Below are 26,865 nucleotides of genomic sequence, written 5' to 3'. Positions count from 1 at the left end.
ATTTGAGTTAAAACTGGGAAAGAATACAAATACAAATACCCTTTTCATGTCACATGACCCCTATATGGCCTTCCTAAATCTCCAATGTCCTCACGTTAAACTTCTTTATTTTCAATGAACTGGAAATATGTTGAATGAACGCATTCATTTGAACTCATTCATGCACAACACTGCTATGCAGGTACCTCAACGTTTTCCAAAACAATCCAAAAATATGTAAAAATACAAGTTTTGAACAACAGAAAATTCTGTTCTGAAAGGTCACAAAATCCTGACACATAAAGTGTCATATTAAAGGCATTTCCAAAAGAAACTCCACCCTGTTGATGAAACATTATAAATGCAAAAGGCTCAACACAACAGAAGCAATGTGGTCAGGACAGCGTCATACTTGATGAACAGGTAAATCTCAGCTCATACTTTTTATTAATATGTTTTCGATTCTATCAAGTTATATCTATGCATTAAAATGATAAAGCTTACTACTTTAAATCATTGACTGTATACTTACACAGATTTATGTTTTTTTCATGAAGTTATGTCAATATTTATATATTTAGCTTGTTCATAAAATGTATAGGATCAGAAAAGAAAGGCGGCACAAAATATTTGGTTGACACTCAATGATATAATTATATTATATACTTATTATTCACATTAAATTCCTAAAATACTCCAAATGTAGAGGAAAATCAGGCGAAAAAGGTTTGTTACCCTTGAGTTTCGCATCATAATGAAACTCATTTAATTTAACAATGCACCACAGCCTTTAACTGTAAAATTTTGCTGAATAAATTAGGTTTACATATGAAACATACAAGAAAAAAAAATATTAGTTTTAATATAACATAACTTTAATAATATCTAGTATTCACCTGATTTTTATAACAAATAATAATTTTGAAAAAGCTGGATTCGTTTATTTTAAAATTCACTAAGTATACTACTGCTACTACTACTCACATTTAGCAGACGCTTTTATCCAAAGTGACTTATATCTGAGAACAACACAAACAAGAAATCACATAGGAGGCTCCAGCTGGATCAGTGCTGGTCAGACTGCTGAGAGTCCAGTTGGACACAGGTGCTGCCATGCTAGTGCTAGATTATTTATTTTTCATTTTTTTGTTGAAGTGTTCCCTTCCCACCTAGCACAACAGTAAACTTGGTAAAGATGGTGAAAAAATAAAACTGGCCATTCTTGCTAAACAAGTCCAACAAGTACAATTAAAAGAAAAAAAAACAAATATATAGTAAAAAAAAAAAACAGCCAGATTCCTGTACTCTGATAAATGTTTCTTCACATACAAGTTGTCTAACCCTTTCAGAAGAGAGTTTCATGAAACATATAATTTTATTTGTGTTAATTCTATCAGTCACAGGTTGTGCAGCGATGTCTTGGTTGGTGGCCTTGTGTCTCTTGCTTGTGCAGAGTGAAGTTCATGGATTTAAAATTATAGGAAACTCTATGACTCATCAAAAGATCACTGAGAGAGCCATCTTAAATGCCACAGTGCGGGTTTGCCGCACTCTGGCCGTGGCTGATGGAAAGGGATTCACTTCTCCTGTAAGAAATTCAATTCACCAAAACCTAAAATATATACTGCAAACTTTTTCAATGATTTTGTGTCCAAAATATGGTTGTGTTTAAAGAGACTGTAAATGTGTGTATTTGTGTAGCCTCAGCCTTTTACTCCCGAGTCAGTTGCTGCTGCATGTGAAGCACGGAAATCCTCCAAGAGCTTCCGTAAAACCATCAAGCGGATCCAAAAAAAAAACTGGTTAACAGACATCTTTAAAGTCTTTGACCCAAAGTCTCACTGCGATGATGAGCAGTTAACAGAAGGACAGAAGATCATCACAGATGGTTTGTCAACTATTAAAGCTGCCAACCAGGTTCAGAGCTTTACTTCAGCGACGTCAATCCTGGGAAAAATACTCCACACTTTACAGGTATATAAATGCATAAATCATAAAAAAAAACATCTTTGTGTGTGACTGAAGATATACATAACAGGAGCATTTTTCTTCCATCTCGGTTTTCTTTGCTAACATGTAGGATTTCTACAGTCACAGTAACTGGGTGGAACTGAGGAACCAAGTCCCAAACTCCAATCTTATCAAACCAAAGGCCAATATTGGAAAAATAGCAGGTTAAAAGATATGAGAGTGTGTGTGTGTAATATATTTTTGGGATCATTTTGTCACTGTTTAATAATATATACCAACTGCAGATAAAACCAGAGCAACCTGCCGAAACTGTGATGGAGACGACTGCACAAACAACATTTTGGAGGGTATCCTCGAGGAAAAGATACTTACTTCTGGATACTTTTCAATTTTACCCTTTAAACCTGCAGGTGAACATTTTCATATAATTTGTCATTATCTTGATTTTTAGCCCTATGTGATATGAAGGAAAAAAGCTAGTGAACCAGGCTGATCAGAAACCTCTGCTTTATAGTTGTGAGCACAAGCCACATAAACATGGTGTGGAGAGCAAAAAGAATGCACTGAATCCTGAAATCCTTTTTGTTTACGATTTAGCTTTCCATTTGCTCTTTATGCAATGATCCAGCAATAAAATAAATTTAGTTAAGTTATCTATGATCCATTATTGGTTTAGTATCACTGGCTGCTCTAGAAGCCCAGAATACTGTGACGTTTTCATTTTTACATCAGTAATTGGATCTTGGAGCCCATGAAGATGCATCAAAGTTAACAATGGTTTCACGTCAGTAATTTATCTATGTTATACTGTGTTATAGTAGTCAATCACCTCCAACAGTCTTTGAGGGAGACACAAATGTTTAGGTTCAGACTGCATGGTATTTTTACATAACTTACTGTAAATTGTTACACTATTGTGGTATGTTGTTCTCTATCGTATCGAGACTATCTCTCCACTCCGTTACATATTCCATATGTACGGGGGATTGATCCCCCTGCTGTCAAGGTACGTGGATATTTCTTTAAGACACACCGGCTTGCCCGGCCACGCCCTAGGTTTACCTATAAAGCACCTGTGCTGGCGTGTAATCAGTGATTGTTTGATCTCCACCTGAGTCAAGGTGCAAGTGTGAGACGATCCGTGTTACAGAGAAGTGTGAGTGTGAGGGTGCAGCGTGAATCCACTTACCCACCGTAGCTGTGGTGGGCGTCTGTCTCCGGGCAGCCTCCCTGGATTGCTGTTCCCTCCTTCTTCTCCAGAAAACGCACAGAGACGCAGCCGTGATCCCATTCCGGCGTATTGTCCATGGTCTCGTGGGCTGACGCGCCCGGGTGGATCTGCGCTGTTATTCCGGTCAGGAGACCGTGATTCATCCTCCGGGCGTATTGCTCATGCTGCGTGAGCTGACGCGTCCGGCTGGACCCGTACTGATCCCCGGTCTCTCCCGGCATATGGCCCATGGTTTCGTGGGTTGACGCGTCCGGCTGGACCTGTGCTGATCTCCGGTACCTTCCGGCGTATTGTCCATGGTCTCGTGGCCTGAGCCGGTGTAAACAATCAGTGACGCTCCAGGCGCTGTCGGCCCCGCCCCCTGAGAAGGAGCGGAGTGATTGCGCAATCATGGCGGCCCAGCAGGGACGAAGCTCTTGCATGGGCTGTGAGGTTTCCATGCCTCTGGAGGATGGTCACGATGAGTGTATTGAATGTTTGGGACCTCAGCACGCTTTTTTGGCCAGAGAAAGCCCACAGTCGTGCTGGCCTTGCGTTGACCCCCTTCCCCCCCCCCCCCCTCTGGGGTTGGAGGAGGTGGAAGACGAGGTCGACGTGGAGACAGTCTTTTCTGACGACGATGATGACCAGTCTTGTGGGCAAAGTGGGGTCGGCGCAGAAGATGGAAGCTCTTCGACCCCGCATTTCAATGAGGTTATTGGCAGGGCGGCCAGGGCTCTGGGTGTGGCCCCCCCTGACAACCTTACGGCGCCCACCTCTCGGTTTGAGGAGGTCGGGGAGGTCCGCCCCGTACCGGTACGGGTGCCCCTCCTACCGGACTTCGAGGAACTGGTGTGCGGTCAGTTTGCTTCACCAGCAGCCGCACACAGGTGGTCCGCATCATGTCGCAGGTTTTCGGACATGACTGACAGGGAGCTTGTTGCCTGCGGGCCGCTCCCTCAGATGGATCCGGCTCTCTCTCCTCTCGTTTCTCCCTCCGACTCCATTCTCGGCAAAGCCACCTGTCCCAGCAGGAATTGTAGACTCATGGATGACCTGCTGGCCAAGCTGCACAGACCTATGGCTACCCAGACCCGTCTGACGAATACAGGGGCTATCATGTCCCTCTACCTTCGTGACCTCTCCAAGACAGTGCAGGAGGGTCCCGGGGGTTCTGATATTGCGGGTGAGCTTCGGACCGCTTCCTCAGTCCTCTCTTCGATCATGAAGGAGCAGGCGGTGGCTACAGGCAGAGCCTTAGCTTCCTTTTGGGTTGCTAGACGCCACTTATGGCTGTCCCAGTCTCAGCTCCAGCAAAGGGATCGGGACTGTTTGGTTAGGTTGCCGGTGGAACCTTCGGCCATGTTCGGTTCGAATGCAGCTCAGCTACTGCAGCAGGCACGGGACAATCGCCGCACCGCACAAGAGGTGTCGGGCTTCTCCAGGCGCCCCAGGGGCTCCAGGCGGCCGAGAACAGCCGTCCGTCCACTAGAGGCCCCGACATGGGGTACGGGGGACCTCAGGCCCCAGCTGGAGGCTTTTCGTCAGCGTAACTCCCGCCATCGGGGGAGGAGGGGGGGTCCGGCTCAGGGGTCCTCCAAGCGCCCACCCCCCTCCTGACTATGCCAAGACCCCGGCCTGCCAGCTGCCCCTGTCGACGGACCGTTACAGGGACGCGTGGGCGGCTTTGGCGGCGGACCCATGGGTGGTTTCCACCATGACCCATGGCTACCGCTTACAATTTTCACGCAGACCCCCTTTGGCGAGGTTGGCCACCTTCACTACTGTGACCAACCCTCAACATGCAGAGGTGCTGCGGGAGGAGTTGTCCTCCCTCCTGGAAAAACACGCCATAGGGGAGGTGAAGTGCGGGGACCACCGGGCTGGGTTTTTCTCCCGCTACTTCTTGGTCCCCAAGCGGGATGGGGGACTTCGCCCGATTCTGGACCTCAGGGTGCTCAACAAATATCTGCGGCCCCTGAGGTGCAGGATGTTGACGATCCCCAGGGTGCGGCAGGCCGTTACCATGGGGGACTGGTTTGCCACTGTGGACCTCAAAGATGCGTACTTCCAGATACCCATCTGGCCGGGGCACTGGCGGTTTCTGAGGTTCGGCTTCAAGGGCAGACGGTACGAGTTTCAGGTCCTGCCTTTCGGCATATCCCTGGCTCCCCGGACATTTACCCGATGCATGGATGCGGTCCTCGCGCCCCTGAGGTTGCAGGGGCTCCGCATCCTCAATTACCTCGACGATTGGCTGGTCTGTGCGGCCTCGGAGGAGCTCTGCCACCACCATGTGGCCCTGCTCCTGGAGCACATTCAGGCCCTGGGTCTGCGCCTGAATTACAGGAAGAGCAAGCTCCAGCCTTCTCAGGTGACGTCCTTCCTGGGTACGGTTCTGGACTCCAGGAGGGCGGTTATCACGCTGACCCAGGAGAGGCAGCAGGCCTTCTCGGCCTGCCTCGGCCACTTTCAGCTGCGCTCTCGGGTCAGCTGGGGACTCTGCCTCCGTCTCATGGGCCTGATGGCAGCCATGGTGCAGGTGGTCCCTCTTGCCCTCCTGTATATGCGACCCGTCCAGCGGTGCCTGCTGGGCCTGGGTCTGTGCCCTCAGATGTCCCGCCGGATCACGGTTGTGGTTTCTCGGAGGCTCCACAGGGCCCTCTCCTGGTGGAGAGGGTGGCCAATCTGGCGAACGGGAGTGCTCTGGGACCGGTGGTGTATCGCCAACTGGTATTCACAGACGCATCCCTAATAGGCTGGGGCGCTGTCCACGAAGGCTGCGGGGTCAACAACCGCTGGAGCGGTCGCTGGATGTCCCAGCACATAAACGTCCTGGAGCTGAAAGCTGTCCTCTTGGCACTCAGACAGTTCCTGCCAAGACTGAGGGGTCACCATGTCATTCTCAGGACCGACAGCACAGTAGCAGCGGCCTACATCAACAGACAGGGGGGTCTGGGCTCCCCTGTCCTATGCAAGCTGGCAACCACGCTGTGGCAGTGGGCTCACCCCCTCTTCTGTTCGCTCAGGGCTGTGCACGTGCCGGGACCATTGAACACAGCAGCGGACCTCATGTCGAGAGGAGGGCCGACACCGGGGGAGTGGAGACTCCATCCTCAGGTGGTCGAGGAAATCTGGCGTCGTTTCGGCAGGGCGGACGTCGACCTGTTTGCTTCCAGGGAGTCGACGCATTGTCGCCTGTTCTTTTCCCTGAAGAACGACGATCCTCCCTTGGGGTGGGATGCGCTGGCGCACCCGTAGCCTCGGGGCCTCCTCTACGCCTTCCCTCCGTTCACTCTCCTCCAGCCTCTCCTTTACAGGATTCGGGTGGAGGGGGCGAGGGTGATTCTGGTGGCTCCTCTTTGGCCCCACATGCTGTGGTTCTCTGCAATCCCACATCTCCTGGACGGCACGCCATGGGTTCTCCCGCTTCGGCGAGACCTGCTGTCCCAGGCGAGCGGAGCCCTGTTCCACCCCTTCCTAGCGGGGCTCAGACTGGCGGCCTGGCCCCTGAGAGGGACGGGCTCCTGGCTTTAGGCTTGCCAGAGTCTGTGGTGAAGACTGTGCAAGCGGCCCGGGCACCTTCCACTAGGGCTGCCTACTCATACCGATGGGGGGTGTTTACCACTTGGTGTGGGGTGCACCAGATGGATCCCTATTCGGCCAACGCCCGGGGCATCCTGTCGTTTTTACAGTCTCAATTGGAGGCTGGGAAGTCTGCTGCCACCCTACGAGGTATGGTGGCAGCTGTCAAGGCAGTTCGTGTCGGTGAGCATGCTTTGTCTCCCGATGGCTGCTCCCTGATTTCCCGATTCCTTAAGGGTGCCCAGAGGCTTGCGGTTCGTCGGACTGGACCTTCTGTCCCTTCTTGGGACTTGGATATCGTCCTTGGTGCACTTCAGCATTCCCCCTTTGAGCCCCTTGGGGTTGCTGATTTGCAATGGCTCTCGTTTAAGACCGCGTTTCTGCTGGCTGTGACTTCTGCCAGGAGGGTGAGCGAGCTCCATGCACTGTCTGTTCACAGTGACTGCTGCAGGTTCCTGCCGGATGGCTCGGGGGTTGTCCTCCGCCCCAATCCAGCCTTTCTGCCTAAGGTTCTGTCTGAGTTTCATCTGTCCCAGACAGTCGAGCTGCGGTCACTGTCCTCTTCTGAGGTGGGACAGTCGAATGAGCAGCTCCTGCCCGTGCTATGCCCTGTCAGGGCCCTGACGGAGTACATACGGCGCACGCAGGCCATCAGGAAGACCGATCAGCTCTTTGTTTGCTTCAACTCGAGCTGTCTTGGCGGGCCATTATCAAAGTCTCGACTGTCCCACTGGATTGTGGACACTATTCGGAAGGCTTATGTGCTCTCCGGTGTGCCTGTCCCGTCCGGGGTTTGGGCGCACTCGACACGTGGCATGGGCCTTGTGGCGAGGGGCCTCTCCTGCTACCATCTGTGCAGCAGCCACATGGTCATCTCGGTCCACGTTTTCACGGTTTTACCGTCTGAATGTTGCTGCCAGCCCCTCCTTTGGTGAACGGGTGCTGGGTGTGACTCAACGGTAGCCGGCTACCTTTTTTGTTTCTTTTGGTTAGATCCTTTGTTGTCTCCTTCGGTCGGCTTGGCGCCTTGCGGGCTGATCGGAGCGGCCGCTCCGTTCTTGTCTTTTGTTTGGTTTCTTTTGGTCAGTCTTGCGACTTGCAGACTGTCCTGAGCAGCCAGTCTGTCTCTCAGGCTTGGCCTTTGCGTCTTGCGGGGCCCTGTCCTGACTGGTATGTAGACAGTGTGGAAGAATAGGAGATGTCACTTTGGTGTACTGGGCTGTGAGCCGCACCGTCTCCTCACGGGGTGTCTTAAAGAGTTCCCCGTACATATGGAATATGTAACGGAGTGGAGAGATAGTCTCGATACGATAGAGAACGTTTGGTTACTTTGTAACCTTGGTTCTCTGAGTGAGAGACTATCTCTCCAGCTCTTCAGGCCGCTCGGAGACATGTTTCGATCAAACTATCACTGATTACACGCCAGCACAGGTGCTTTATAGGTAAACCTAGGGCGTGGCCGGGCAAGCCGGTGTGTCTTAAAGAAATATCCACGTACCTTGACAGCAGGGGGATCAATCCCCCGTACATATGGAATATGTAACGGAGTGGAGAGATAGTCTCTCACTCAGAGAACCAAGGTTACAAAGTAACCAAACGATATTTGCACACAGTGTCAGTCTACAGACAGACAGAGATTGGCAAACTTAACCAAAATTACTTATAATAAAAAGACGTCACACAACGTATTTAAAGTGGGCAAGGGAAGGAAGGTGAACTGGTTTCTTATATCATGTTACGTACCTGGAGAAGAGATGCCCGAAAGAGGACAATGGGATGAGACAATGACCAAAGAGACCCTGTGATGCTTTTGTAGTCTGTTAAGGCCCCACTGGACAGACATTCATGAGGAAGGTACATTGAAAGATGCCTAAACATAGTAGCAAATCACATACAGTTCTGCTGGATAATGTGTCCTGCCACACTGCATAAATAAGAGTTTAAGGTTGTGAGTCACAGTTCAAATGGACAAAGACTCAATCTGATTAAAAGTCTTGGGGCTTAAAAAACAAGTTTGATAGACCAATTTAAGGCCTCACCTTGGAAGTTCAGGGATTAATAAGATCTGCTACCACACTCCTGTTGCCAAGAGAGCTCATTGAAGACCCCATTTCAAGCTGTGACAAACAGAGACATTATATGGCTGCTAGTTACTGCTAACATTTACAAAGAAAAATGTGTCAGTCAATAAAGGGGAAACATGTTTTCAATGTAAAAAAGAAAGTTATCAAACCTTTTTTTCCTTATTTTGATGATGAACAGGTAAATGCAGCCACGGTAACTTCCCTGATACAACAAGTTTATTTGAGCCTAAAGGTGGGATTAACAAAGATACACCAACTTCCAGCCACGGCCATCTCCACTTTGAAGCTGTAAATCTGGCAATAGCTGCAACCAGTGAGCTCCTGGAGGATGTTCGAGGGGCTGCTGGGGACAAACAGTTCCTTCAGTATGAACTTTTACACACCTTCATTGAATATGGAGATAAAGGAAGAAACATTTTACAAAGTCTTAACTTCCCAGAATTGTCCTTTCATTCTGCAGGATGATGGGAATCTCAAAGGGTACAGCCCTTTGTTTTGTGATTGACACAACAGGAAGCATGAGCGATGATATTGCAGCCGTGAGAACTGTCACGGCCTCTATAATCGACAGTAAAGTGGGAACAGAGGATGAGCCCTCATCTTATATTCTTGTACCTTTCAATGATCCAGGTAGAACAGATTTTACATTCCTGTTTATCTTTGTTTTTTGTAGTCGATGTTATAGATATATTCTACATAACATGCCCACTGAGTGTATATATACCTGTACATACAGTATATACATACTTTTGTTTTTTACATACTACATGCTTTTTCATCCATCTGGACAGATTTTGGGCCACTGACAAGGACCACAGACCCTGAACTTTTTAAGAAGAGCATCAACTCACTTCCAGCAACCGGTGGTGGAGATTTTCCAGAAATGAGTCTTTCAGCTCTTCAGGTGTTCTGAAGTCACAGAGGTTACTAAAATCTTCTCTTGGAAGCTTAAACTAATGTTTTCTTCTGTTATTCTTTTTCTTCCATACAAAGCTGGCTTTAACTGGCACTCCCTCCAATTCTGAGATCTTTGTTTTCACGGATGCGACTGCTAAAGACGGGCACCTGAGGAATCCGGTGATAGCACTCATAGAGCAGAGCAAGTCAGTGGTGAGTCGTTCTGTGTCAAGAAAAAAGTAAAAATTAAAGCTGCAAGCAGCGATGAATGGGCCCTCGCACCCTTGTGCATGTTCAGGCTGCAGTGGAAGCGCTTGTATGACTTGCATGTAGATTCTTCAGGCCTGGACATTTAGCGGATGACACCACCCACGACTCTCTATATCAAACCATTCAAAAGTTATGGCAGAAAGTAGGAACTATCAGATATCGACCAATCAGATGAAGGGGCGGGGCTAATTTGCACCAATTACGTTCAAGCATGGGCGTCAGTTTGATTTCAGAAGTGCTGGGGACATTTACCATAAACCTGAGTAAGGTTTGAAAAGTGCTGGGTACGAGCTAGGCCCATTACTTCCGAATTGAGGTTTCATGATAAATAATAGGCATTGCTTATTATTATTATTATTTTAATATTGCTGATCATGGCTTACAGTTTAAGAAAACTCAAATATCCTATCTCAAAAAAATTTAATATTCTGGGAATCTTAATCTTAAACTGTAAGCCATAATCAGCAATATTAAAATAATAAAAGGCTTGCAATATTTCAGTTGATTTGTAATGAATCCAGAATGTATGACATTTTTAGACTCCAGAAAAATAAAGGACTTTATCATAATATTCTAATTTTCTGAGACAGTAAACTTGTTTGTGTCGTTGTGCTGAACCACTTGCGAATATCCACGGTTACTTTGTGTTAACGGAGGAGCAGAGAGCAGCACTGGCTGGTGCAGGAAACTGCGCGCTGGAAGCAGATCAGTGACGGACATTGACTGATTTATGGTTCCGCGTTGCACCAACGCAGAGCCTACGGCGTAGGATACGCAGGGATGCGAACGTACGGTGCGCGACGCTGCGTAACGTACGCCGTAGGCTACGCCGTCGATTTAACGCGGAACCATAAATCAGGCTTGACGCGCGCGCATTTGTCAGTCTTTTCAACTGAGCATGAAGACACACAAAATGAGGGTGCAATGCATGTATGCTTATGCACCCTCGTAGACACGGGCCTGCGGAACGCAACTTTTAATTCCCATTTCCCAACTCCTACCTGGAGGTGAAGCCGCGTCCTCCCCGCAGCGCTGTCTGTCACACACATACAGATCTGGCACAGACGCAGCAGGTCCTGTTGTCCCGCCACTAAGATTTTGCTGGCCTTAATGTTTCCTGTGTTTTAATTTGTTCATTATTGATAAATTTATTGTTGATGTGTGTGTGACAGACGTGTGTATGGGGTGTTAATGAAAATACGGGACAAATCGCGTCTTACTTAATTTTTTTTTTTTTTTTAAGTGGTGGGGACAAATCTGCTCGTCAGACAAAGTGGTGGGGACGCGTCCCCACCGTCACCGGCGGAAATGACGCGCCTGCGTTCAAGGATTCAAAACCATGTCCGATGACACCACCCACGACTCTTTATGTCAAACCATACAAAAGTTATTGCAGAAAATAGAAACTATCACATATCAACCAATCAGAAGAAGGGGCGGGGCTAATTTGCACCAATTATGTTCAAGGACTCAAAACCATGTCCGATGACACCACCCACGACTCTATATCAAACCATTCAAAAGTTATGGCAGAAAGTAGGAACTATCAAATATGGACCAATCAGATGAAGGGGGGGGCGCGCTTTTTGGCGTCTATCGTCGCCACGGTAACGATTTTGACTGAGAAAAGTAATGCCCATCGTCGCAGGATGGAGACGCAGATTTTGATGTATAACACACCTGGGTGCAGGTTACAGTTTGGGCTGCATTAACGGCCGAAGAAATGGCATAAATTGCGTCAAAATTACGATTAATTCAAAATGGCTGACTTCCTGTTCGGTTTCGGCCATGGCGCCAAGAGACTTTTCTTTAAGTTGCGACATGATACAGGTGTGTACCGATTTTTGTGCATGTACGTCAAACCGTATTGTGAGCAGAGGTGTCAAAAGTATTCACATTCATTACTCAGGTAGAAGTATAGATACTAGAGTTTAAAAATACTCCTGTAGAAGTTGAAGTATCAAGTCAAGTTTTTTACTCAAGTAAAAGTACTACTTAAAGTATAAAAGTAAAAGTAATGTAAGGGGGAAAAAAAGCCATTAAGGACAAAAGCCATTGAAAATGAATGCATCTTAGTATAATGCAAATATATTAAAGAACCATATATGTGTACTATTGAGCATTAACATGTGTTTCAGAGAGCAGGAGATATGATGACTAGTTGCCTATAAGTATTGTAATGGTGCAAAAAGTCAAACTTCAGAGGCATGTTATCTTTTATCCTAACCTTTATTGGAATGTACCGGTACATCCAAGTTTAGTTGCAGGAATCTGAGGGAACGGATGTAAGAACAAAACTGGACAAGAACATCTGAAACAACCACAACCAAATTCACTCTATCCGGATGGAGCAATTTAACTGGATAGTTTTTATTTAAAGGCTGAAATGAAATAGAGTAACGAGGCTGTTTTTAAAATGTAAAGAGTAAAAGTAAAAAGTCGTCTGAAAAATAATTACTCCAGTGAAGTATAGATAACCAAAATTTCTACTTAAGTAAGGTAACAAAGTATTTTTACTTCGTTACTTGACACTTCTGATTGTGAGGCTTGAGGCACCAAGTTTTCTAGGGGGTGCTGTTGAGCATTTTGAACCATCCATGAGACTAATAATAAAGACCACGATCCTCACTCAGCTCATTTTGTTTAAGGTGAACTTCATGATTACTGGCATACTAGGGTCTCGTCGTCGAAGACAAGCTAGTAATGATCCACAGCAGCAACATAGCCATCGGATGGTGAGATCGGATGTTCAGCTGTACAGAGACCTTTCTCAGGCTTCAGGGGGCCAGGCTATTGAAGTCTCTAAAGATAAGCTTCTCGAGGCCATCAGCATCATTACACAATCCACCAGCTCCGCCCAGGTACCTGCTCCCACTGATTTTCTGTTGATTTATTAAATGTAAATGTTTTCCTTATGTCATTAGTTCTGTTTGGTTGTGTAGGTGACCCTTCTCCAAGCAGCCAGGAGCACCGGAAAGGCTGAAAATTTCACATTCACAGTTGATGAGTCAGTAAAAAACCTGACGATATACATTACTGGGATTTCTGTCGATTTTACACTCATCAATCCCTCAGGTGAACACGATGGTTTTGATATTGGTTGACTTGTTGATACGTAGTGATTTACAAATCAAATTTTTTCTGTTATTTAAAAAAAAAAGATTCACAATTTATTCAGTTCTGCTCATTGTTTCTATTTTTCATTTTAGGTGTGATTCAAAGCACCACTAATACAACAGGATCATCGATCATCACGGTGAAATCAGTGGGAAACTTCCACAGCCTGCAGCTTCAAACAGAAGTGGGAATGTGGGAAATAAGAATGGACTCAACAAATCCCTACACTCTGAAGGTTATAGGTGAGACCGTCAAGATTACATTGCTGAATAAAAATAAAACATTTGTATCATTAATGTCTGGTTTGGCCAAATCATAAAACAAAGGGACACCTAGCAAGGTAGATTGGTAATATTTCTGTTTTATGTTTTGTGATAATGTCTGATGCTAAAATTCTTACAAATTAAAATTACTCCAAAAAATCTGTTATTTAGGGGGCATTATTTAGTTTTTCAGTTGACTTACAATTGAAACAGCATAATGGTGAGAAATATGCAAAGAAGTTAGAGAAGAAATCTGAAAAACAGCTGCTTATCAGCTCCATTTTGGGAAGCGTGTGACCACTGTGGCTGAATTGTTTTTTTTTTTGTGATCAACTTTTTATTTATTTTTCATTTATATATATAGAGAAGCGTCCCCACAGTCCAGGGAGAGAAAAAGAAAAATACAACAAAACACCACCTGCTCAGATGCTTCTTCCCCCTTCCTTCCCACACCCTCCCACTCCCACCAACCCACTTCACCCCCACCCCATACCCCCCCAAATAATGAATCCAAATGCAGAGAGCCAAAAAAAAAAAAAATAAATAAATAAAAAAAAAAAAAAAAAAAAAAAAAGAAGCACAAAACAGAACACACAAAACAAAAACAACAGCAGCAACAAAACACAAAGCACGTACACCACTCCCAACCCCCTCCCCTTGCCATCCAGGAATCCCATGACATTCCCATTCACTAAATAAGCCATTCTAAACATAAAACCAAACAGACAAAGATCATGTAAACCATGGACGAGTTGGACCACAAACATTCATAACCTCTCAGAAATTTTCTCTAATAGATTTGACCAGCAATTGATATTTGGTGATTTGGCATGATGTAGGCGAGCTGTAGAAAGCTCAAGCTGTGCAATATCCCGGTAAGCAAAAAGCCATTCCCTCACTGACAGTGCATGTGGTGGTTTCCAGCGACAGGCTATCATTCTTTTAGCGGCAGTAACACCAGCCAACAATAAACGCTTGTTGTTTATAGTTAGTTTTAGAGATGAGGTGTCATTAAGTAAAAGCAAAGCTTGTGAGTGAGGAATGGCCTTTCCAGTTAAGTTAGACATGATACACGAAACATTATTCCAGAAACTATTTACCTCCGGACACTGCCAAACCATATGATAGAAAGTAGCAATGGTATTGTCTGGACAAAAATCACAGTATGGATTATCTCTGAATTTCATTTGTTGTAGTCTCCGAGGAGTTAAGTAAGATCTATGAATAAATTTGTAGTGTATCATTTGATGATCAGGATTTCTGGAAGACAAAGATACATTTGACCATATAGTTTGCCAATCTAGATCTGAGGGAGTACTAATATCCGTCTTCCAGAGTCTATTAAGAAATAGAGGTTTGTATGACGCCTTGGTTATGAATTTATATAAATCAGAAACAATACCATTGTTTTTGCCTTTAGTGTCAAAAAGAGCATGGAGAGGATGGTTTTCCAACTCAGTGCCCCACGGAACACCTTGAGCGCGCATTGCTGCACGTAACTGTAAATAAAAGTAAAAAGTACCTGGTAGGTTGTAAGACCTATCTAAGTCATGGAATTCACGAAGCCCACTTCTTCCTATGATGTCTTTAAAAACCCAGACTCCTTTATCCCTCCATTTTGGGAAAACAATTGGTTTTTTCTCGATTAGAAGAGAGTAATTAAGAAAAATAGGGGATTGAGCAAAGAATTGATTGTGAATTTTGGCAAATCGCTGGACTTTATGCCATACTATAAAAAGATACGAAATTATTGGCCCAAAATCGCGTTTTACTGTCCTCTGGGGTATATTGGAGTATATCAGATTAGACAGTTTGTGTGGACAGATTAGATGCTCTTCGATAGGGCGCCATGACACTAGAGTCTCTGAGTTCAGCCAAGTAGTAAGTGGACGCAAAATAAAACACCATGAATACCATTCAAAATTGGGCAAATTAACACCTCCTGAGGATCTATACCTTTGCAGAGTAGCAGCTTTGATTCTGGGTTTCTTTTTGTTCCATAAGAATGTACTAATAATGGACTGGAGCTTCTTCCAGTAACCACCCGGTGGAGCTAGAGGAATCATGGAACTGATAAAATTAATGCGAGGCAGTATATTCATCTTGATGACTGAAAGTCTGGATTGAAAGGAGGTTGGGAGCATACCCCATCTTTTCAAGTCACCATCAATATCACTTAGGACTTTATTATAGTTAGCAGAGGTTAGTGAGGTAAGGGAGGGATGGATGGACACTCCTAAATATTTAAATTCACAAACAACTGGAATGTTAAAGAGGGGAGTCTGATCACCCGGTCTTCCCAATAGCATTAAGGCTGATTTTGTCCAATTTATTTTATAACCTGATATACTGCTAAAGACATCAAACATTTTAAAGAGATGTGGGAGAGATTTAGATGGATTTTTTGTAAAAATCAAAATATCATCTGCGTACAGAGAGATATAATGTGGAGTATTGTGAATAATAATTGGTTCAAGAACCTCTGACTGTCGTATCACCTGAGCAACCGGTTCCAGAGATAAAGAAAATAGAAGTGGAGATAAAGGGCAGCCCTGACGAGAGGATCTGGAGACTGGAAACCTAGATGAGCAAGTGTTGCCCGTTATAACAACTGCAGAAGGGACATACAATGCAGAAGGGACATACAATAATTTAATCATAGAAATAAAACTATCACTGAAGCCCATGTGTTGGAGTACAGACCATAAATAACACCATTCCAACCGGTCAAAAGCCTTCTCAGCATCTAATGAGAGAATGCCACTTTGATCTTCCGAATCTGAGGCTGAATCTATAATATGGAGTAAGCGACGGACATTATCAGATGCTAATCTGGATTTAATAAACCCAGTTTGGTCGTGGTGGACCAAACGGGGCATATGCTGTTCTAAACGGGTAGCTAAAACCTTAGCGTAAAGCTTAACTTCACAGTTCAGGAGACTTAAAGGCCTGTAGGAACTGCAGTCATCAGATGGTTTGTCCTTTTTTAGTAAAAGAGAAATGATTGCAATATTAGAACTAACAGAGAAGGATCCTCTTTTAATAGCAAAATTAAACATATTTAACAGCAAATGACCAAGCTGAGGCCAGAAAGCATCATATAATTCTGGTGGTAATCCATCCAGGCCTGGAGATTTTCCTCTGTTCATTGATTGGATGGCTTTCCTTAATTCTTCTAGAGTGATAGGTGCCTCTAACTGACAAGTGGCCTCCTGAGTTAGCGTAGGTAAATGCAATGGCCTAAGGAATTCAGAGCAGAGTTTATCATCATGAAGCACCTCTGACTTATAAAGATTTTGGTAAAACAGTTGAAAGGTGCTATTAATCTTTATGGGATCAGATGTTATGTCCCCCTCATTCGTCCTAATTGCTGATATATTTGCTAGATTATCATTTGTTCGTATTTTATGTGCAAGCAATCGGCTAGGTCGAGCACTGTTCATATAATAATTCTGCCTAGTGCGGTGGATAATAAATTCTGCTTCCCTTCTTAACAGACTATTTAGTTCACCAAGTAATTTCCGTCGCTTACAGGTATTTTCACAAGAAATATTATTTATCATGTCTTGCTCAAGTGCTACAATTTCAGATTCCAGAGATTCAATGCGATGTTTTCTAGATTTACTGAGATTTGATGCAAATGAAATCGCTTTGTTTCTGATGCAACCTTTAACCGCATCCCATAACACACGAGGATCATCAACTGATGGACTATTTATTGTGATGAATTCGTTCAATTCAGCCTCAAGCTCTCGTCTAAAAGTGTCATTCTGAAGTAGAGACGTGTTAAAACGCCAGCGGACAGCCTTAGATTGACTGGCTCTTAATGATAAAGTACATAAAACAGCCCTATGATCAGATAATGAGATTGGAGTCATTCCAGTTTTGTGAATATCACTAAAAAGAGTTTTGGATGCAAAAATATAGTCAATTCTTGAAAAAGTCTTATGTCGAGCGGAGAAGAAAGAAAATTCTCTGGTGGAAGGATTCATCAGGCGCCAAATATCAATCACACCATGATCTGTAGACAATTTCTGTAATGCTATAGATGCCAGCTGTTGATCTCTACTTTCTGTTACTCCTGTTCTATCAATGTCATGGAGCCATAGAGCATTGAAATCACCCCCTATCAAAAGCTGGTACTCTGGAAGATCTATTAATATAGAGGCTAGTGAGTCATAAAAATGCTGATCAAAACAATTTGGTGCATAAACACAGATCAGAGCAATCTTAATACCATTATAAGCTATTTTGCAAAAATTGATTCGACCATCATCAGATCCTCCTGTACCCAAATTAGTATAATTTAGGTTACGTTTTGCAGCTATAAAAACCCCTTTGCTCCTTTTGGTGTAACAGGAGGAGGCAATCACATGATAGTATTTATTCTTAAATCTGTGTACATCAACTTCAAGAAGGTGTGACTCCTGTATAAAAGCAAAGTGGATATTCTTCCTATAAAAGGAGCTTCAGAGTACTAGTACGCTTCTGGGGTGAATTAAGGCCCCGTGAATTCCATGACAGAATATTAATATTATTCATATTTATTTAGATTGAAGGTTGGCATACAGATCCACGAATACAATAAATAAATCCCGTTTGGTAGGGTTGGAAATACAAAGGACACCTGGACCCCCCCCCCACCCACCCCCCACATGAGCCAATACGTACATACACACACACACACACACACACACAAAAACAAAAAAAAAAACAAGAAAAAAGAAAAAAAGAAAAAAGCTCTGCCTTGACCATCCAAAGTCCTCTCCAGAAAAAAGGAGAAGACAGCCCACCCCCCAAAAAAAGTATACCAGTCATCATGGGATCAGAACAGTCATAGCCCCTCCACCCTCCACTGAAAAATAAAAAATAAGGGCTTGTATTTAAACTATGTGACAGTAAACCACGCAAAATGGGGCATCACAAAAAATATCAGGTTTCCTTAAGCCTAGAGGAACAACAATCAACAGAGAGAGCTGTCAGTAAAGGGTTTAATAAACTAAATAGTGAAATTAACTACATCTCATAGGCTTATCAAAGACAGCAAATATCATATTAAAGTCACTTTGTAGAGAACGCCACGAAGAGAGAAAGGGAGATATGGAATACACATCCTGGTTTAGTAGTCTGAAGAGTTCGAAAGAGATTTACTTTGATGAAACTAAAGTCCGAGTTGCGGCTCCGCGCCAGACCGACGCAGAGCCCACGCCGCAAGGTACGCGTCGCCGCAGACCCTACGCCGTAGCCTCCGCGCCGGCGCAACGCAGAACCACGAATCAGCCCCCAGTCAGTTCAGACTTACCATTGTCGGCGCTTATTTACCAACCGAGGCTTGATCTTTCTCCAGGGAAGCAATGAACTGTTCGGCGTCGCTCAGGTCCTGGAAGGTGTAAATGTTGCCCCCCCGGGACAGCTTGATTGTAGCAGGATAAAGAAGGAAAGCCTCAAATCCGTGAGTGCGGGCCTCGTACATCAGCTTGTAGCACGGTCTCCGACGCCTGGTTGTAGCCTCGCTGTAGTCGGCAGTGAACTTCAGCTGGATGCCCTCCACCTCCGGAGGGTTCTTCCTGGCTTCGTTGAGTAAGCGATCTCTATCAGTGTAGCGGAGGCACTTGATGATCAGCGGGCGCGGGCGTTGTGCCTTACCGGGACCCGGCTTGGATAGATGTCCGAGCCGATGACACCTCATCAGCTCCGGCGAGGTGGGTCCGAGGGCGGGGAACCATTCAGGAATCATCTCCATCAGGTAAGCACGAGCATTCGGGCTCTCGGCTCCCTCTTTGAGGTTGAATATGAGAAGGTTATCCCTGCGTGCCCTATCCTCCATTTCAATGAGTTTGGTTTCGTTAATTTGTAGGTTCTTCAGACATAAAGCTGTTGACTTTTCCACATTGGCGACCCGCTCCTGGAGATTAACAGTTTCAGTGCGGAATGGATATGTCTTATTTCCTCAGTGTGCTTTGACAGAGTAGCGTGCATATTGTCAATTCGTTTCTCAAGTCTGTTGAAACGAGCTTCAGATTTCTCATCAGCTTCATTGAAATATCTTGCCATTGTTGCCTCCATCACTTGCGCCAGTGCCGCATTTTCTCCACCAAGCTCTTTGTGAATTTGAGCCGTCATGTCTTGCTTGGCGGCGGTTGCTTTTCTTGTTTTTCTCATTTACTTTAAGCTTTAACTAAGAAGTTAAGTTTGTGCAACCAGAATGGAAAACTGACCACACAGCTGTTAATTTTTCTCAAAAGCTGAACAGTTTTCTCACAAGTTTACGTAAAAGTTTGTGGAGGGTGGATGCAGAGGATTACTATGCTGCCGCCATGACACCGGAACCGTGCCCACTGACCCTTCCACTGTGGCTGAATTGTTGTCTTTGTTTTCTGCTATATTTGCAGGTGAAAGTCTCATTGACTTCCTGTTTGACTTTGTGAAAATGTCGCAGGGACCGTTTGAAGGCTTTGTTCTTGAAGAGAATCGTCCCTCAGCTGGTAAGGAAACTTCCATTCAATAATTATTCAATGCAATACATGTAAAGTACTAAATGTATTTATTTCTCTTTTGAAGGTGTCAATGGTACTTTGATGGTGACACTAATTGGAGGGGACTCTGCCACAGTCACAGAGGTCACTCTGGTTGAATCGTCAGGCTCAGGGCAGATTAATGGCAGCGTGGAGTCTCAGGGGGGAGGAGAATTCTTCGCCCGCTTTGACGAGATCCCGTCATTTGAGTTTGTGGTACTGGTGAAAGGGCAGAAGAACAGCAGCATCACCAGAGCATCTCCTGAGATCTTCCAAAGACAATCACCCACCAGACTAAGAGCTTCCACCCTCAGTGTTTCCTCTGTAAGAAAATCCAGCAACTTAAATCTTTTTATGTTAATAGTCATTTAATGTGAGTTGCTCTAATTGTATATTTTAATCTCTTTTTCTTCTGATTTTAGACGGATTCAGACAGTGTCCTGGAGCCAGGATCACCTTTTCAAGTTCACTTCTCTGTGATGACAAGCGGAACAGGGGGAAACTTCACCATCCAAGCTACCAATGACCAAACCTTTCCTTTGAGTTTTTCATCAGTTTTATTCCTGGATAACGGAGGCAGTGCTAATGGTACCATGAACATCACAGCTCCTCTCAGCACCAGGTCAGGTACTGGTGTCACCCTCACCATTGAGGCCACGTCTCCAGCGGGCACAGACTCAAACTATGAAGTGCTGCGTTTCACCGTCCTGAAACCGGTAATGCCTCATTTTAGTAAGAAATGTACATTTCTGTACAGTCTAAAGCAGGGGAGTCAAATGTGCGGCAGCGGGCCGCATGCGGCCCGAGAGATTTTCGTGCGGCCCGCGAGAAGTTTCCAACGCAAAAAAACGAAATGTTAATTTACTAAAAAGGTAGGCATAAATAATTGCCGCATATCCGATAATATATTTCTTCTACAAATCCATCGTTATTCCACAAAGAGAGCAGTTTTCGACATTTTTTTAGTTTTCTAGAATGCATTTGCTGATTTTATTTCTTTGTAGACGGTCGTTTATTTTTATTAACTGACTACTATTATATATTTTCGCAGGAAAAATATCACTGCTTAAAAAGATGATAGAAGATATTTATTCTGAGAATTTCAGTTTTGAATACGAGGATAGTGACAAAGTAAAACAGTAAAAGAGAAGTGCTGACTTTTTCGGCACACTGGTGTAAATATCCGCGCCAATTTTTAAAAATAAATACACTTAATTGTACTAGAAAAATCTCTAAATCACAAAGAAACACTCTCGGATCTAATAAAGATTTTGCTTTTAATTAAATTTCCTATAAAAAAGCGAAATATAAAAAAAAAACATACTTGTTTCTGTTTATCTTTGTAAAATGATATTAAAAGTATCTTACACAATTTGAAAAAAAACGAGAAATTTCAAAAAAAGATCCTGAAGAAATATATTTGACATAATTAGAGTGTAAACAAAGTGCATATTTCCTTTAAAATTAACTAAACTGATATTGGATTAGATAACAATAGTACAAAAAAAGAATTAGAAAAAAAAAATTTTGCACAGTTTTTGAGCGTGCGGCCCGCGAGAAAAGAATTGGTCAAATCCGGCCCGCCAAGCAAAATGAGTTTGACACCCCTGGTCTAACGCATCATTGTGGTTACTGACTGACATTACTTTCTATTTTCACCTCTTCACAGGTAACTGACTTCCTTCAGCCAGAGTGTCAGCTGCTCAGCCTGCAGTCCAACTGCTCTGAAACCTGCAGCCAGTCGATGTGGGAGCTCTCTGTTCTGGTGAGCGATGGGTCTAACGGGACTGGGATCGACAGTGTCCGGCTCCGAGAAGGCAATGGCACCCTGAACACCAGCATGACAGCTGACAACAACACGCTGGTGAACTATACCTCATCCTGCTGCTCTCCAGATGTACAGTTGGTGACTGTGGATCGGGTGGGTAATGTGGAAAGCTGTAGTTACTCTGTCCGTACAACGACCACGCAAGATGTGACTACTAACAGTCCACAAGATGGGATTACTAACAGTCCACAAGATGCAACACCAGCGGCAGCATCTTCATCAACCAGAGCTGTTCAGTCTTCCTTTCTTTGTCTCGGCATCGCTGTCCTAGTGCTGACTTTAATGTCTGAGACAGAAATCATCTAAATATTTGAAAATGTTCACTTCCTATGTGTGATTAATGACCTAAAAATCTGTAAGCATTTTTATATATTATATTATTGAGCTTTATTTCGAATATGCAAATTAGAAAGAGCAATACTAAAAAGTTAAAAAAAAAAAAAAAAAAAAGACAAGGCAGACCTTGCAGATCCACCAGCATATTCGAAAGGGAGTAAGATTGAAGTATATACTTATCAGGTCCTACCCCTAAATCTTATATTAATTTTTCCAAAATAGCAAGAGAATCAATGAGCTTACTTATAGAACACAAAAAAAAACATAATATAAGTCTATATATCAACATGAATATACATCCTTTTACCAACATATCTACATATAGCTATATATCCATATATATTAACAGAGATATACCCATACATAAATACTGTATGTATAATATATCACTATATATCCATATACATACATATATATATATAACATGTTTCCATAATATTAATCTATATATCTACATATATTAAATAAATCTATATATATATATCTACATTTTTATTCGCCACTGTATTTTGAGAAAAAAAGTTTCTTTATAGCTTTTTTAAATTGTGATATGTTTTTACTTTGTTTTAGATCTATGCTCAGGCTGTTCCAAAGTTTTACACCATAAGTAGACATACAGAAGCATTATTATTATAACCATTCTTAATCACGGTATTAAGAGACATTTTACTCATGTATTAATATGGCTGCAAAGTTTTAACTAAAAAAAAAAAACAAATATATATTTAGATTGGACTGGGGATGTTGCTTTCTTGATTCATTTTTTGGTAAATATATCATGGACCTTTATCATATAACAATTGGGGAATAATTGTGGTATAAAGCAACGGATGAGTTACAGATATTTTTAATATAAGAGACAATGTGCAATGACGTGAAAACAAATGCATATTTGAAAGATAATAAAGTGTTTCTATGACCACCTCAGTGTCTGCTGTCTACATCTGCTTATACAGTCATCCCAGTATTTCACCAGTTAGCCATTGTGTCTGTCTCTCCTTTCTCTGTTCTTCATCCTCTCTGTCTGTTCTATCTTTTCCTGCTCTGCCCAGCTGAACTCCAGCAGGAGGTTCCCCCTTATGATCCAGGTCCTGGTCCAGGTTTCTTCCCTCCTAAAGGGGAGTTTTTCTTTCTACTGTTTGGCTCAACAGCCATCTAAAGTTTATCACTAAATCTGCCTATTAGCACCTAAAAAACATTGCTAGAATTAAGGGGATTCTGTCTAAAAAAGACATGGAAAGACGTATTAATGCATTCATTTTCAGTAGGTTGGATTTTTGCAATGGCATCTTTACAGGCCTTAACAAAAAATCAATCAGGCAGCTGCAGCTGATCCAGAATGCTGCCGCCAGAGTCCTTACAAACACCAGGAAACTGGACCACATTACACCGGTCATGAAATCACTACACTGGCTTCCAGTGAGTCAAAGGATAGAGTTTAAAATCTTACTGCTGGTCTACAAAGACCTGAATGGTCTTGGACCAGAATACATGGTTGATCTGTTAGTTCCTATGAATCTCCCAGACCCCTGAGGTTCATCTGGATCTGGTTTGTTGTGGTTCCCAAGAACCAGAACCAAGCAAGGTGAGGCAGCGTTCAGTTATTCTGCTCCTCACCGGTGGAACAAACTTCCTGTAGACCTGAGGTCTGCTCCAACTGTAGATCCTTTAAATCAGGCCTAAAAACATTACTGTTTACTGAAGCGTACTCTTAAATTAAATACTTACCTGCTGTACTCTACTGCCCTTACTTTTAACAGCTTGTGCTTTTTATTATTTTACTTATTTTCTTATCATCTTATTCATAATTTTATTCAGATTTTTAAAATATTTGTGTAGAGAATCTCTGAGGCCTCTATTTTCTTCTCTTCTTCTCTTTTCTCTTCTTTTCTGAGCACCGGACTTGTGCTGATCGGACATTTTGACCATTCTAATGGTTGAATTAAATGATAACATCAAATTTTTATCAGCGGCCAAACCATTTTTGTGTTGGGGGTTCTTGACCACAAGGACAATTAGGAAGAAAACAAATAACAAGCTTTTATAACTCAAATACTACATATTTTTTCCACAAATAGGCATATTTTGAAACATTTTGAAAAAATGATTCCATAATTTAATGAGAATAAAATAAAAAAAATTATTTATTTTTTTTATTTTTTTTTTCAGTTCTGGCCCCCCCCTACCCTGGGCCCGGGACAACAGACCCGTTTGCCCCCCTATCGGCGGGCGTGGTTACACATTCACAAATCAAGATACACAGGTCTGAGAAGATCCACCAGACGTGAAAACCACACCCACACAAACATTATCGGAATGTTGTGAATCTTCCTGTTTTTAATCAGACATTAATGAAGCTGAGTGATTCCTTACAGATTAGCTGCAGGCTGCTTGTATTTCATGAAAGTTGATGTAGGAGAAAACAATGTGAAACTTAGAATCTGAGTGCTCCATTCTTACTAATTTACTGAGTGAAAAAATGTTCAACTTTATAAAAGGCTGCAAAACCTGTTGCTTTGGCATAAAACGAGATGTTTTAATCTTCTCCCATCTACATTCTAAAGAAGTGTGTGGGTGTGTTCTGCCAGTCAAAACTCCATCCCACTTTCGGTTAGCCAGAAAGCGTCATCTGATAAAGAAGTGTGCATGCTCATTTTCTGAAGAAGAGTTACAGAATTATGCTGCTTTTTAGTGAAACCTTGAGTCCTAAACGTGGACATTTTACTAAGGTATTGCCTAGAAGTAGATTATGAGTGGGATTTAACGTCCCAAATCTTCTGCAGTATATCATCTTTCACAAATCCAATATTTTATCCGCATAGAAAGAAAAGATTTAAAAAAGGCAGAAAGAAACAGCACAAGGGAAATGCAGAAATTTACAAATTTACAAAAGTTGTAAATGGTATGGGAGATTGTCTGTACACGTGTGTATGTGTGTGTCCGTGGGTGTTTGCAGTTCTTTTGGGGTCTGTTGAAATTTACAAATCATTATATGATAAAACTAGAAATGTACATGGTTCAATGGTAAAATTGTTTTCACAAGATGAATAAATTATTTGTGATTCTTATCAAACCCCATCTATGAATTCCTTCCAAACAACTCGATTTAATCTGATACAAAGTGAACATTATTGTGATGTTAGAGGTGCTGAATATCAACCAAAGGGTGGACCTCCACGCGGAAAACTCGCAGGGATTTTTGAATACCTGTAAATATTTATTTTGTGAGAGAACAGAAAAAAGTATTCTTTGTGCTTCCTATCAACAATCAGTGCAAACACAAAGCAGATTATCAGTCATATCTCAACTGTGGGTATAGCAAATATGCTGACAGTCTACCTGGCTTTAGCAGAGAGAAGTGACAAAATAAAATATCACTGTTTTGCAATGGTGTCCTTATTCTGATCATGAAAGGTAGCACAGTATTCAGAAATCTTCATAAAATAAAAGGCATGTCACCTGCATGGTCAAAATACCTCAGAGAGATTTTATATTTTTGCCATTTTATAAATGTACCTGGATCTGACAGCAGACTCTGGAATCCTAAACTCTGAGGAATTAAATTGGAATTCTAGGATTACTGTTGATTTAAATGTCTTTGGAGAATATGTACTGTTTGCATGGGTTATTTTTTCATTCAACACTCTAATGTCCATACATCTTGTAAATTATTAATTGTTGCTCAGTGATGACTTTTTTTTCTGGACCTCTTGCAAACATAACAAATTAAGACCCATTTTTCAGGGACTCATCAGGGTCCAACACATGGTGGAACATTGGTTGAAAAAGTGCATACTCAGAAACTGTTCTACAATCCTCCCTTTGTTTCTCGTAACTTAACTTTTTTTCACTTCTGCTATCATGCTATTGACAAGCAGGATTTCTGCATTTTCTTTTTATGGACTCGAGGGATCTGAATAACACACTGGATCTGAGTTTGTAAAAGTAACTAACTGATCCAATATCTATGAATTAAGTAATCACAAATCTGTTAAAGGAACCATGTTTGCTCTTTCTGTGGCAACTGAATTCAAGGGGTGGGATGAGCTACTGAACTCCACTCTTTTTATAGGGTTTAAGCTACCATGTAACATAAATTTAGGCAGCAATCATACGGTATCATACTGACTACTTAAATAGCGTATATTTCCCTAGTCTTCAGGCTACTATATCAGACTAGTTGCCAGCTTGTGTGAAAGAACAGTCTTCATATCTTTCTGAATTCCTTTCTGATTTCTTTTAAAAAGAAAATAATCTCTCTCCTCTCAAACTCAACCTGCTCTTTATACATTGTTCTTACTTTTAATATTTTTGCTCTTCTCACTTTGTTTTCTAATTTAATGATATTACTATTTTATATATAGCTGTTTTTGTTGAGTTTGGTTTGTCCAAAAGGAATGATAATTTCCGAAGTACTACTATTTCAATTACTATCATCCATTCATACCCATGTATTCCATATTAGGGGTCATGGGGATCTCAGAAGGGGTACAGACTGGATAGGTCACCAATAAAGCACTGGGCATCATATAGACAAAGAACCACATACACACACTCCTATAAGCAGAAGTTTTTGGCCTGTGTGAGGAAGCCAAGTTACCTGGGGAAAAACCCACACAAGCATAGGGAGAAACCCCAAACTCCTTCCTGGTTCCTAGTTCCAGTGCTTTACAAAGACAGATACATATATAAAAGATTGTGATTTAAAGTTTAAACAAAAAAATAATAAGATAAATAAATACATAAAATAAAGCATTATAGGATTTACAGGATTCAAACCTGAGGGACTCTAACCGAAACAGAATTTACA

General features: G+C 42.8%; 1 protein-coding gene across 1 annotated transcript; it reads left to right on the top strand.

Moving 5' to 3' along the window:
- Positions 1–277: 277 nt before the first annotated feature.
- On the top strand, positions 278–22,025 carry LOC133460172 (von Willebrand factor A domain-containing protein 7-like). The gene is made up of 16 exons (XM_061740735.1): positions 278–402; positions 1,377–1,567; positions 1,681–1,953; positions 2,060–2,153; positions 2,235–2,360; positions 9,008–9,194; positions 9,290–9,459; positions 9,621–9,733; positions 9,823–9,939; positions 12,645–12,857; positions 12,939–13,071; positions 13,206–13,355; positions 19,769–19,861; positions 19,938–20,215; positions 20,314–20,607; positions 21,561–22,025. The coding sequence occupies exons 2-16, from the start codon at positions 1,394–1,396 to the stop codon at positions 22,023–22,025; spliced, it is 2,880 nt and encodes a 959-aa protein (XP_061596719.1). The 5' UTR covers positions 278–402; positions 1,377–1,393.
- The last annotated feature ends 4,840 nt before the right edge of the window (positions 22,026–26,865 follow it).

The sequence above is a fragment of the Cololabis saira genome, chromosome 14 (assembly GCF_033807715.1).
Source record: "Cololabis saira isolate AMF1-May2022 chromosome 14, fColSai1.1, whole genome shotgun sequence".
In the NCBI taxonomy this organism is placed as follows: Eukaryota; Metazoa; Chordata; class Actinopteri; order Beloniformes; family Belonidae; genus Cololabis; species Cololabis saira.
Note: the sequence above shows the minus strand (reverse complement) of the source record. Positions and strands in the feature narration are given on the sequence as shown.

What these genes read in the sequence shown, in the direction of transcription:
- LOC133460172 (XM_061740735.1), top strand. Translation starts at nt 1,394, where the DNA reads ATGTCTTGGTTGGTGGCCTTGTGTCTCTTGCTTGTGCAGAGTGAAGTT. An exon ending in TTTACCCTTTAAACCTGCAG is followed by an intron (nt 2,361 to 9,007) that starts GTGAACATTTTC and finishes GATGATGAACAG; the next exon opens with GTAAATGCAGCCACGGTAAC. An exon ending in TGAGTCTTTCAGCTCTTCAG is followed by an intron (nt 9,734 to 9,822) that starts GTGTTCTGAAGT and finishes TTCCATACAAAG; the next exon opens with CTGGCTTTAACTGGCACTCC.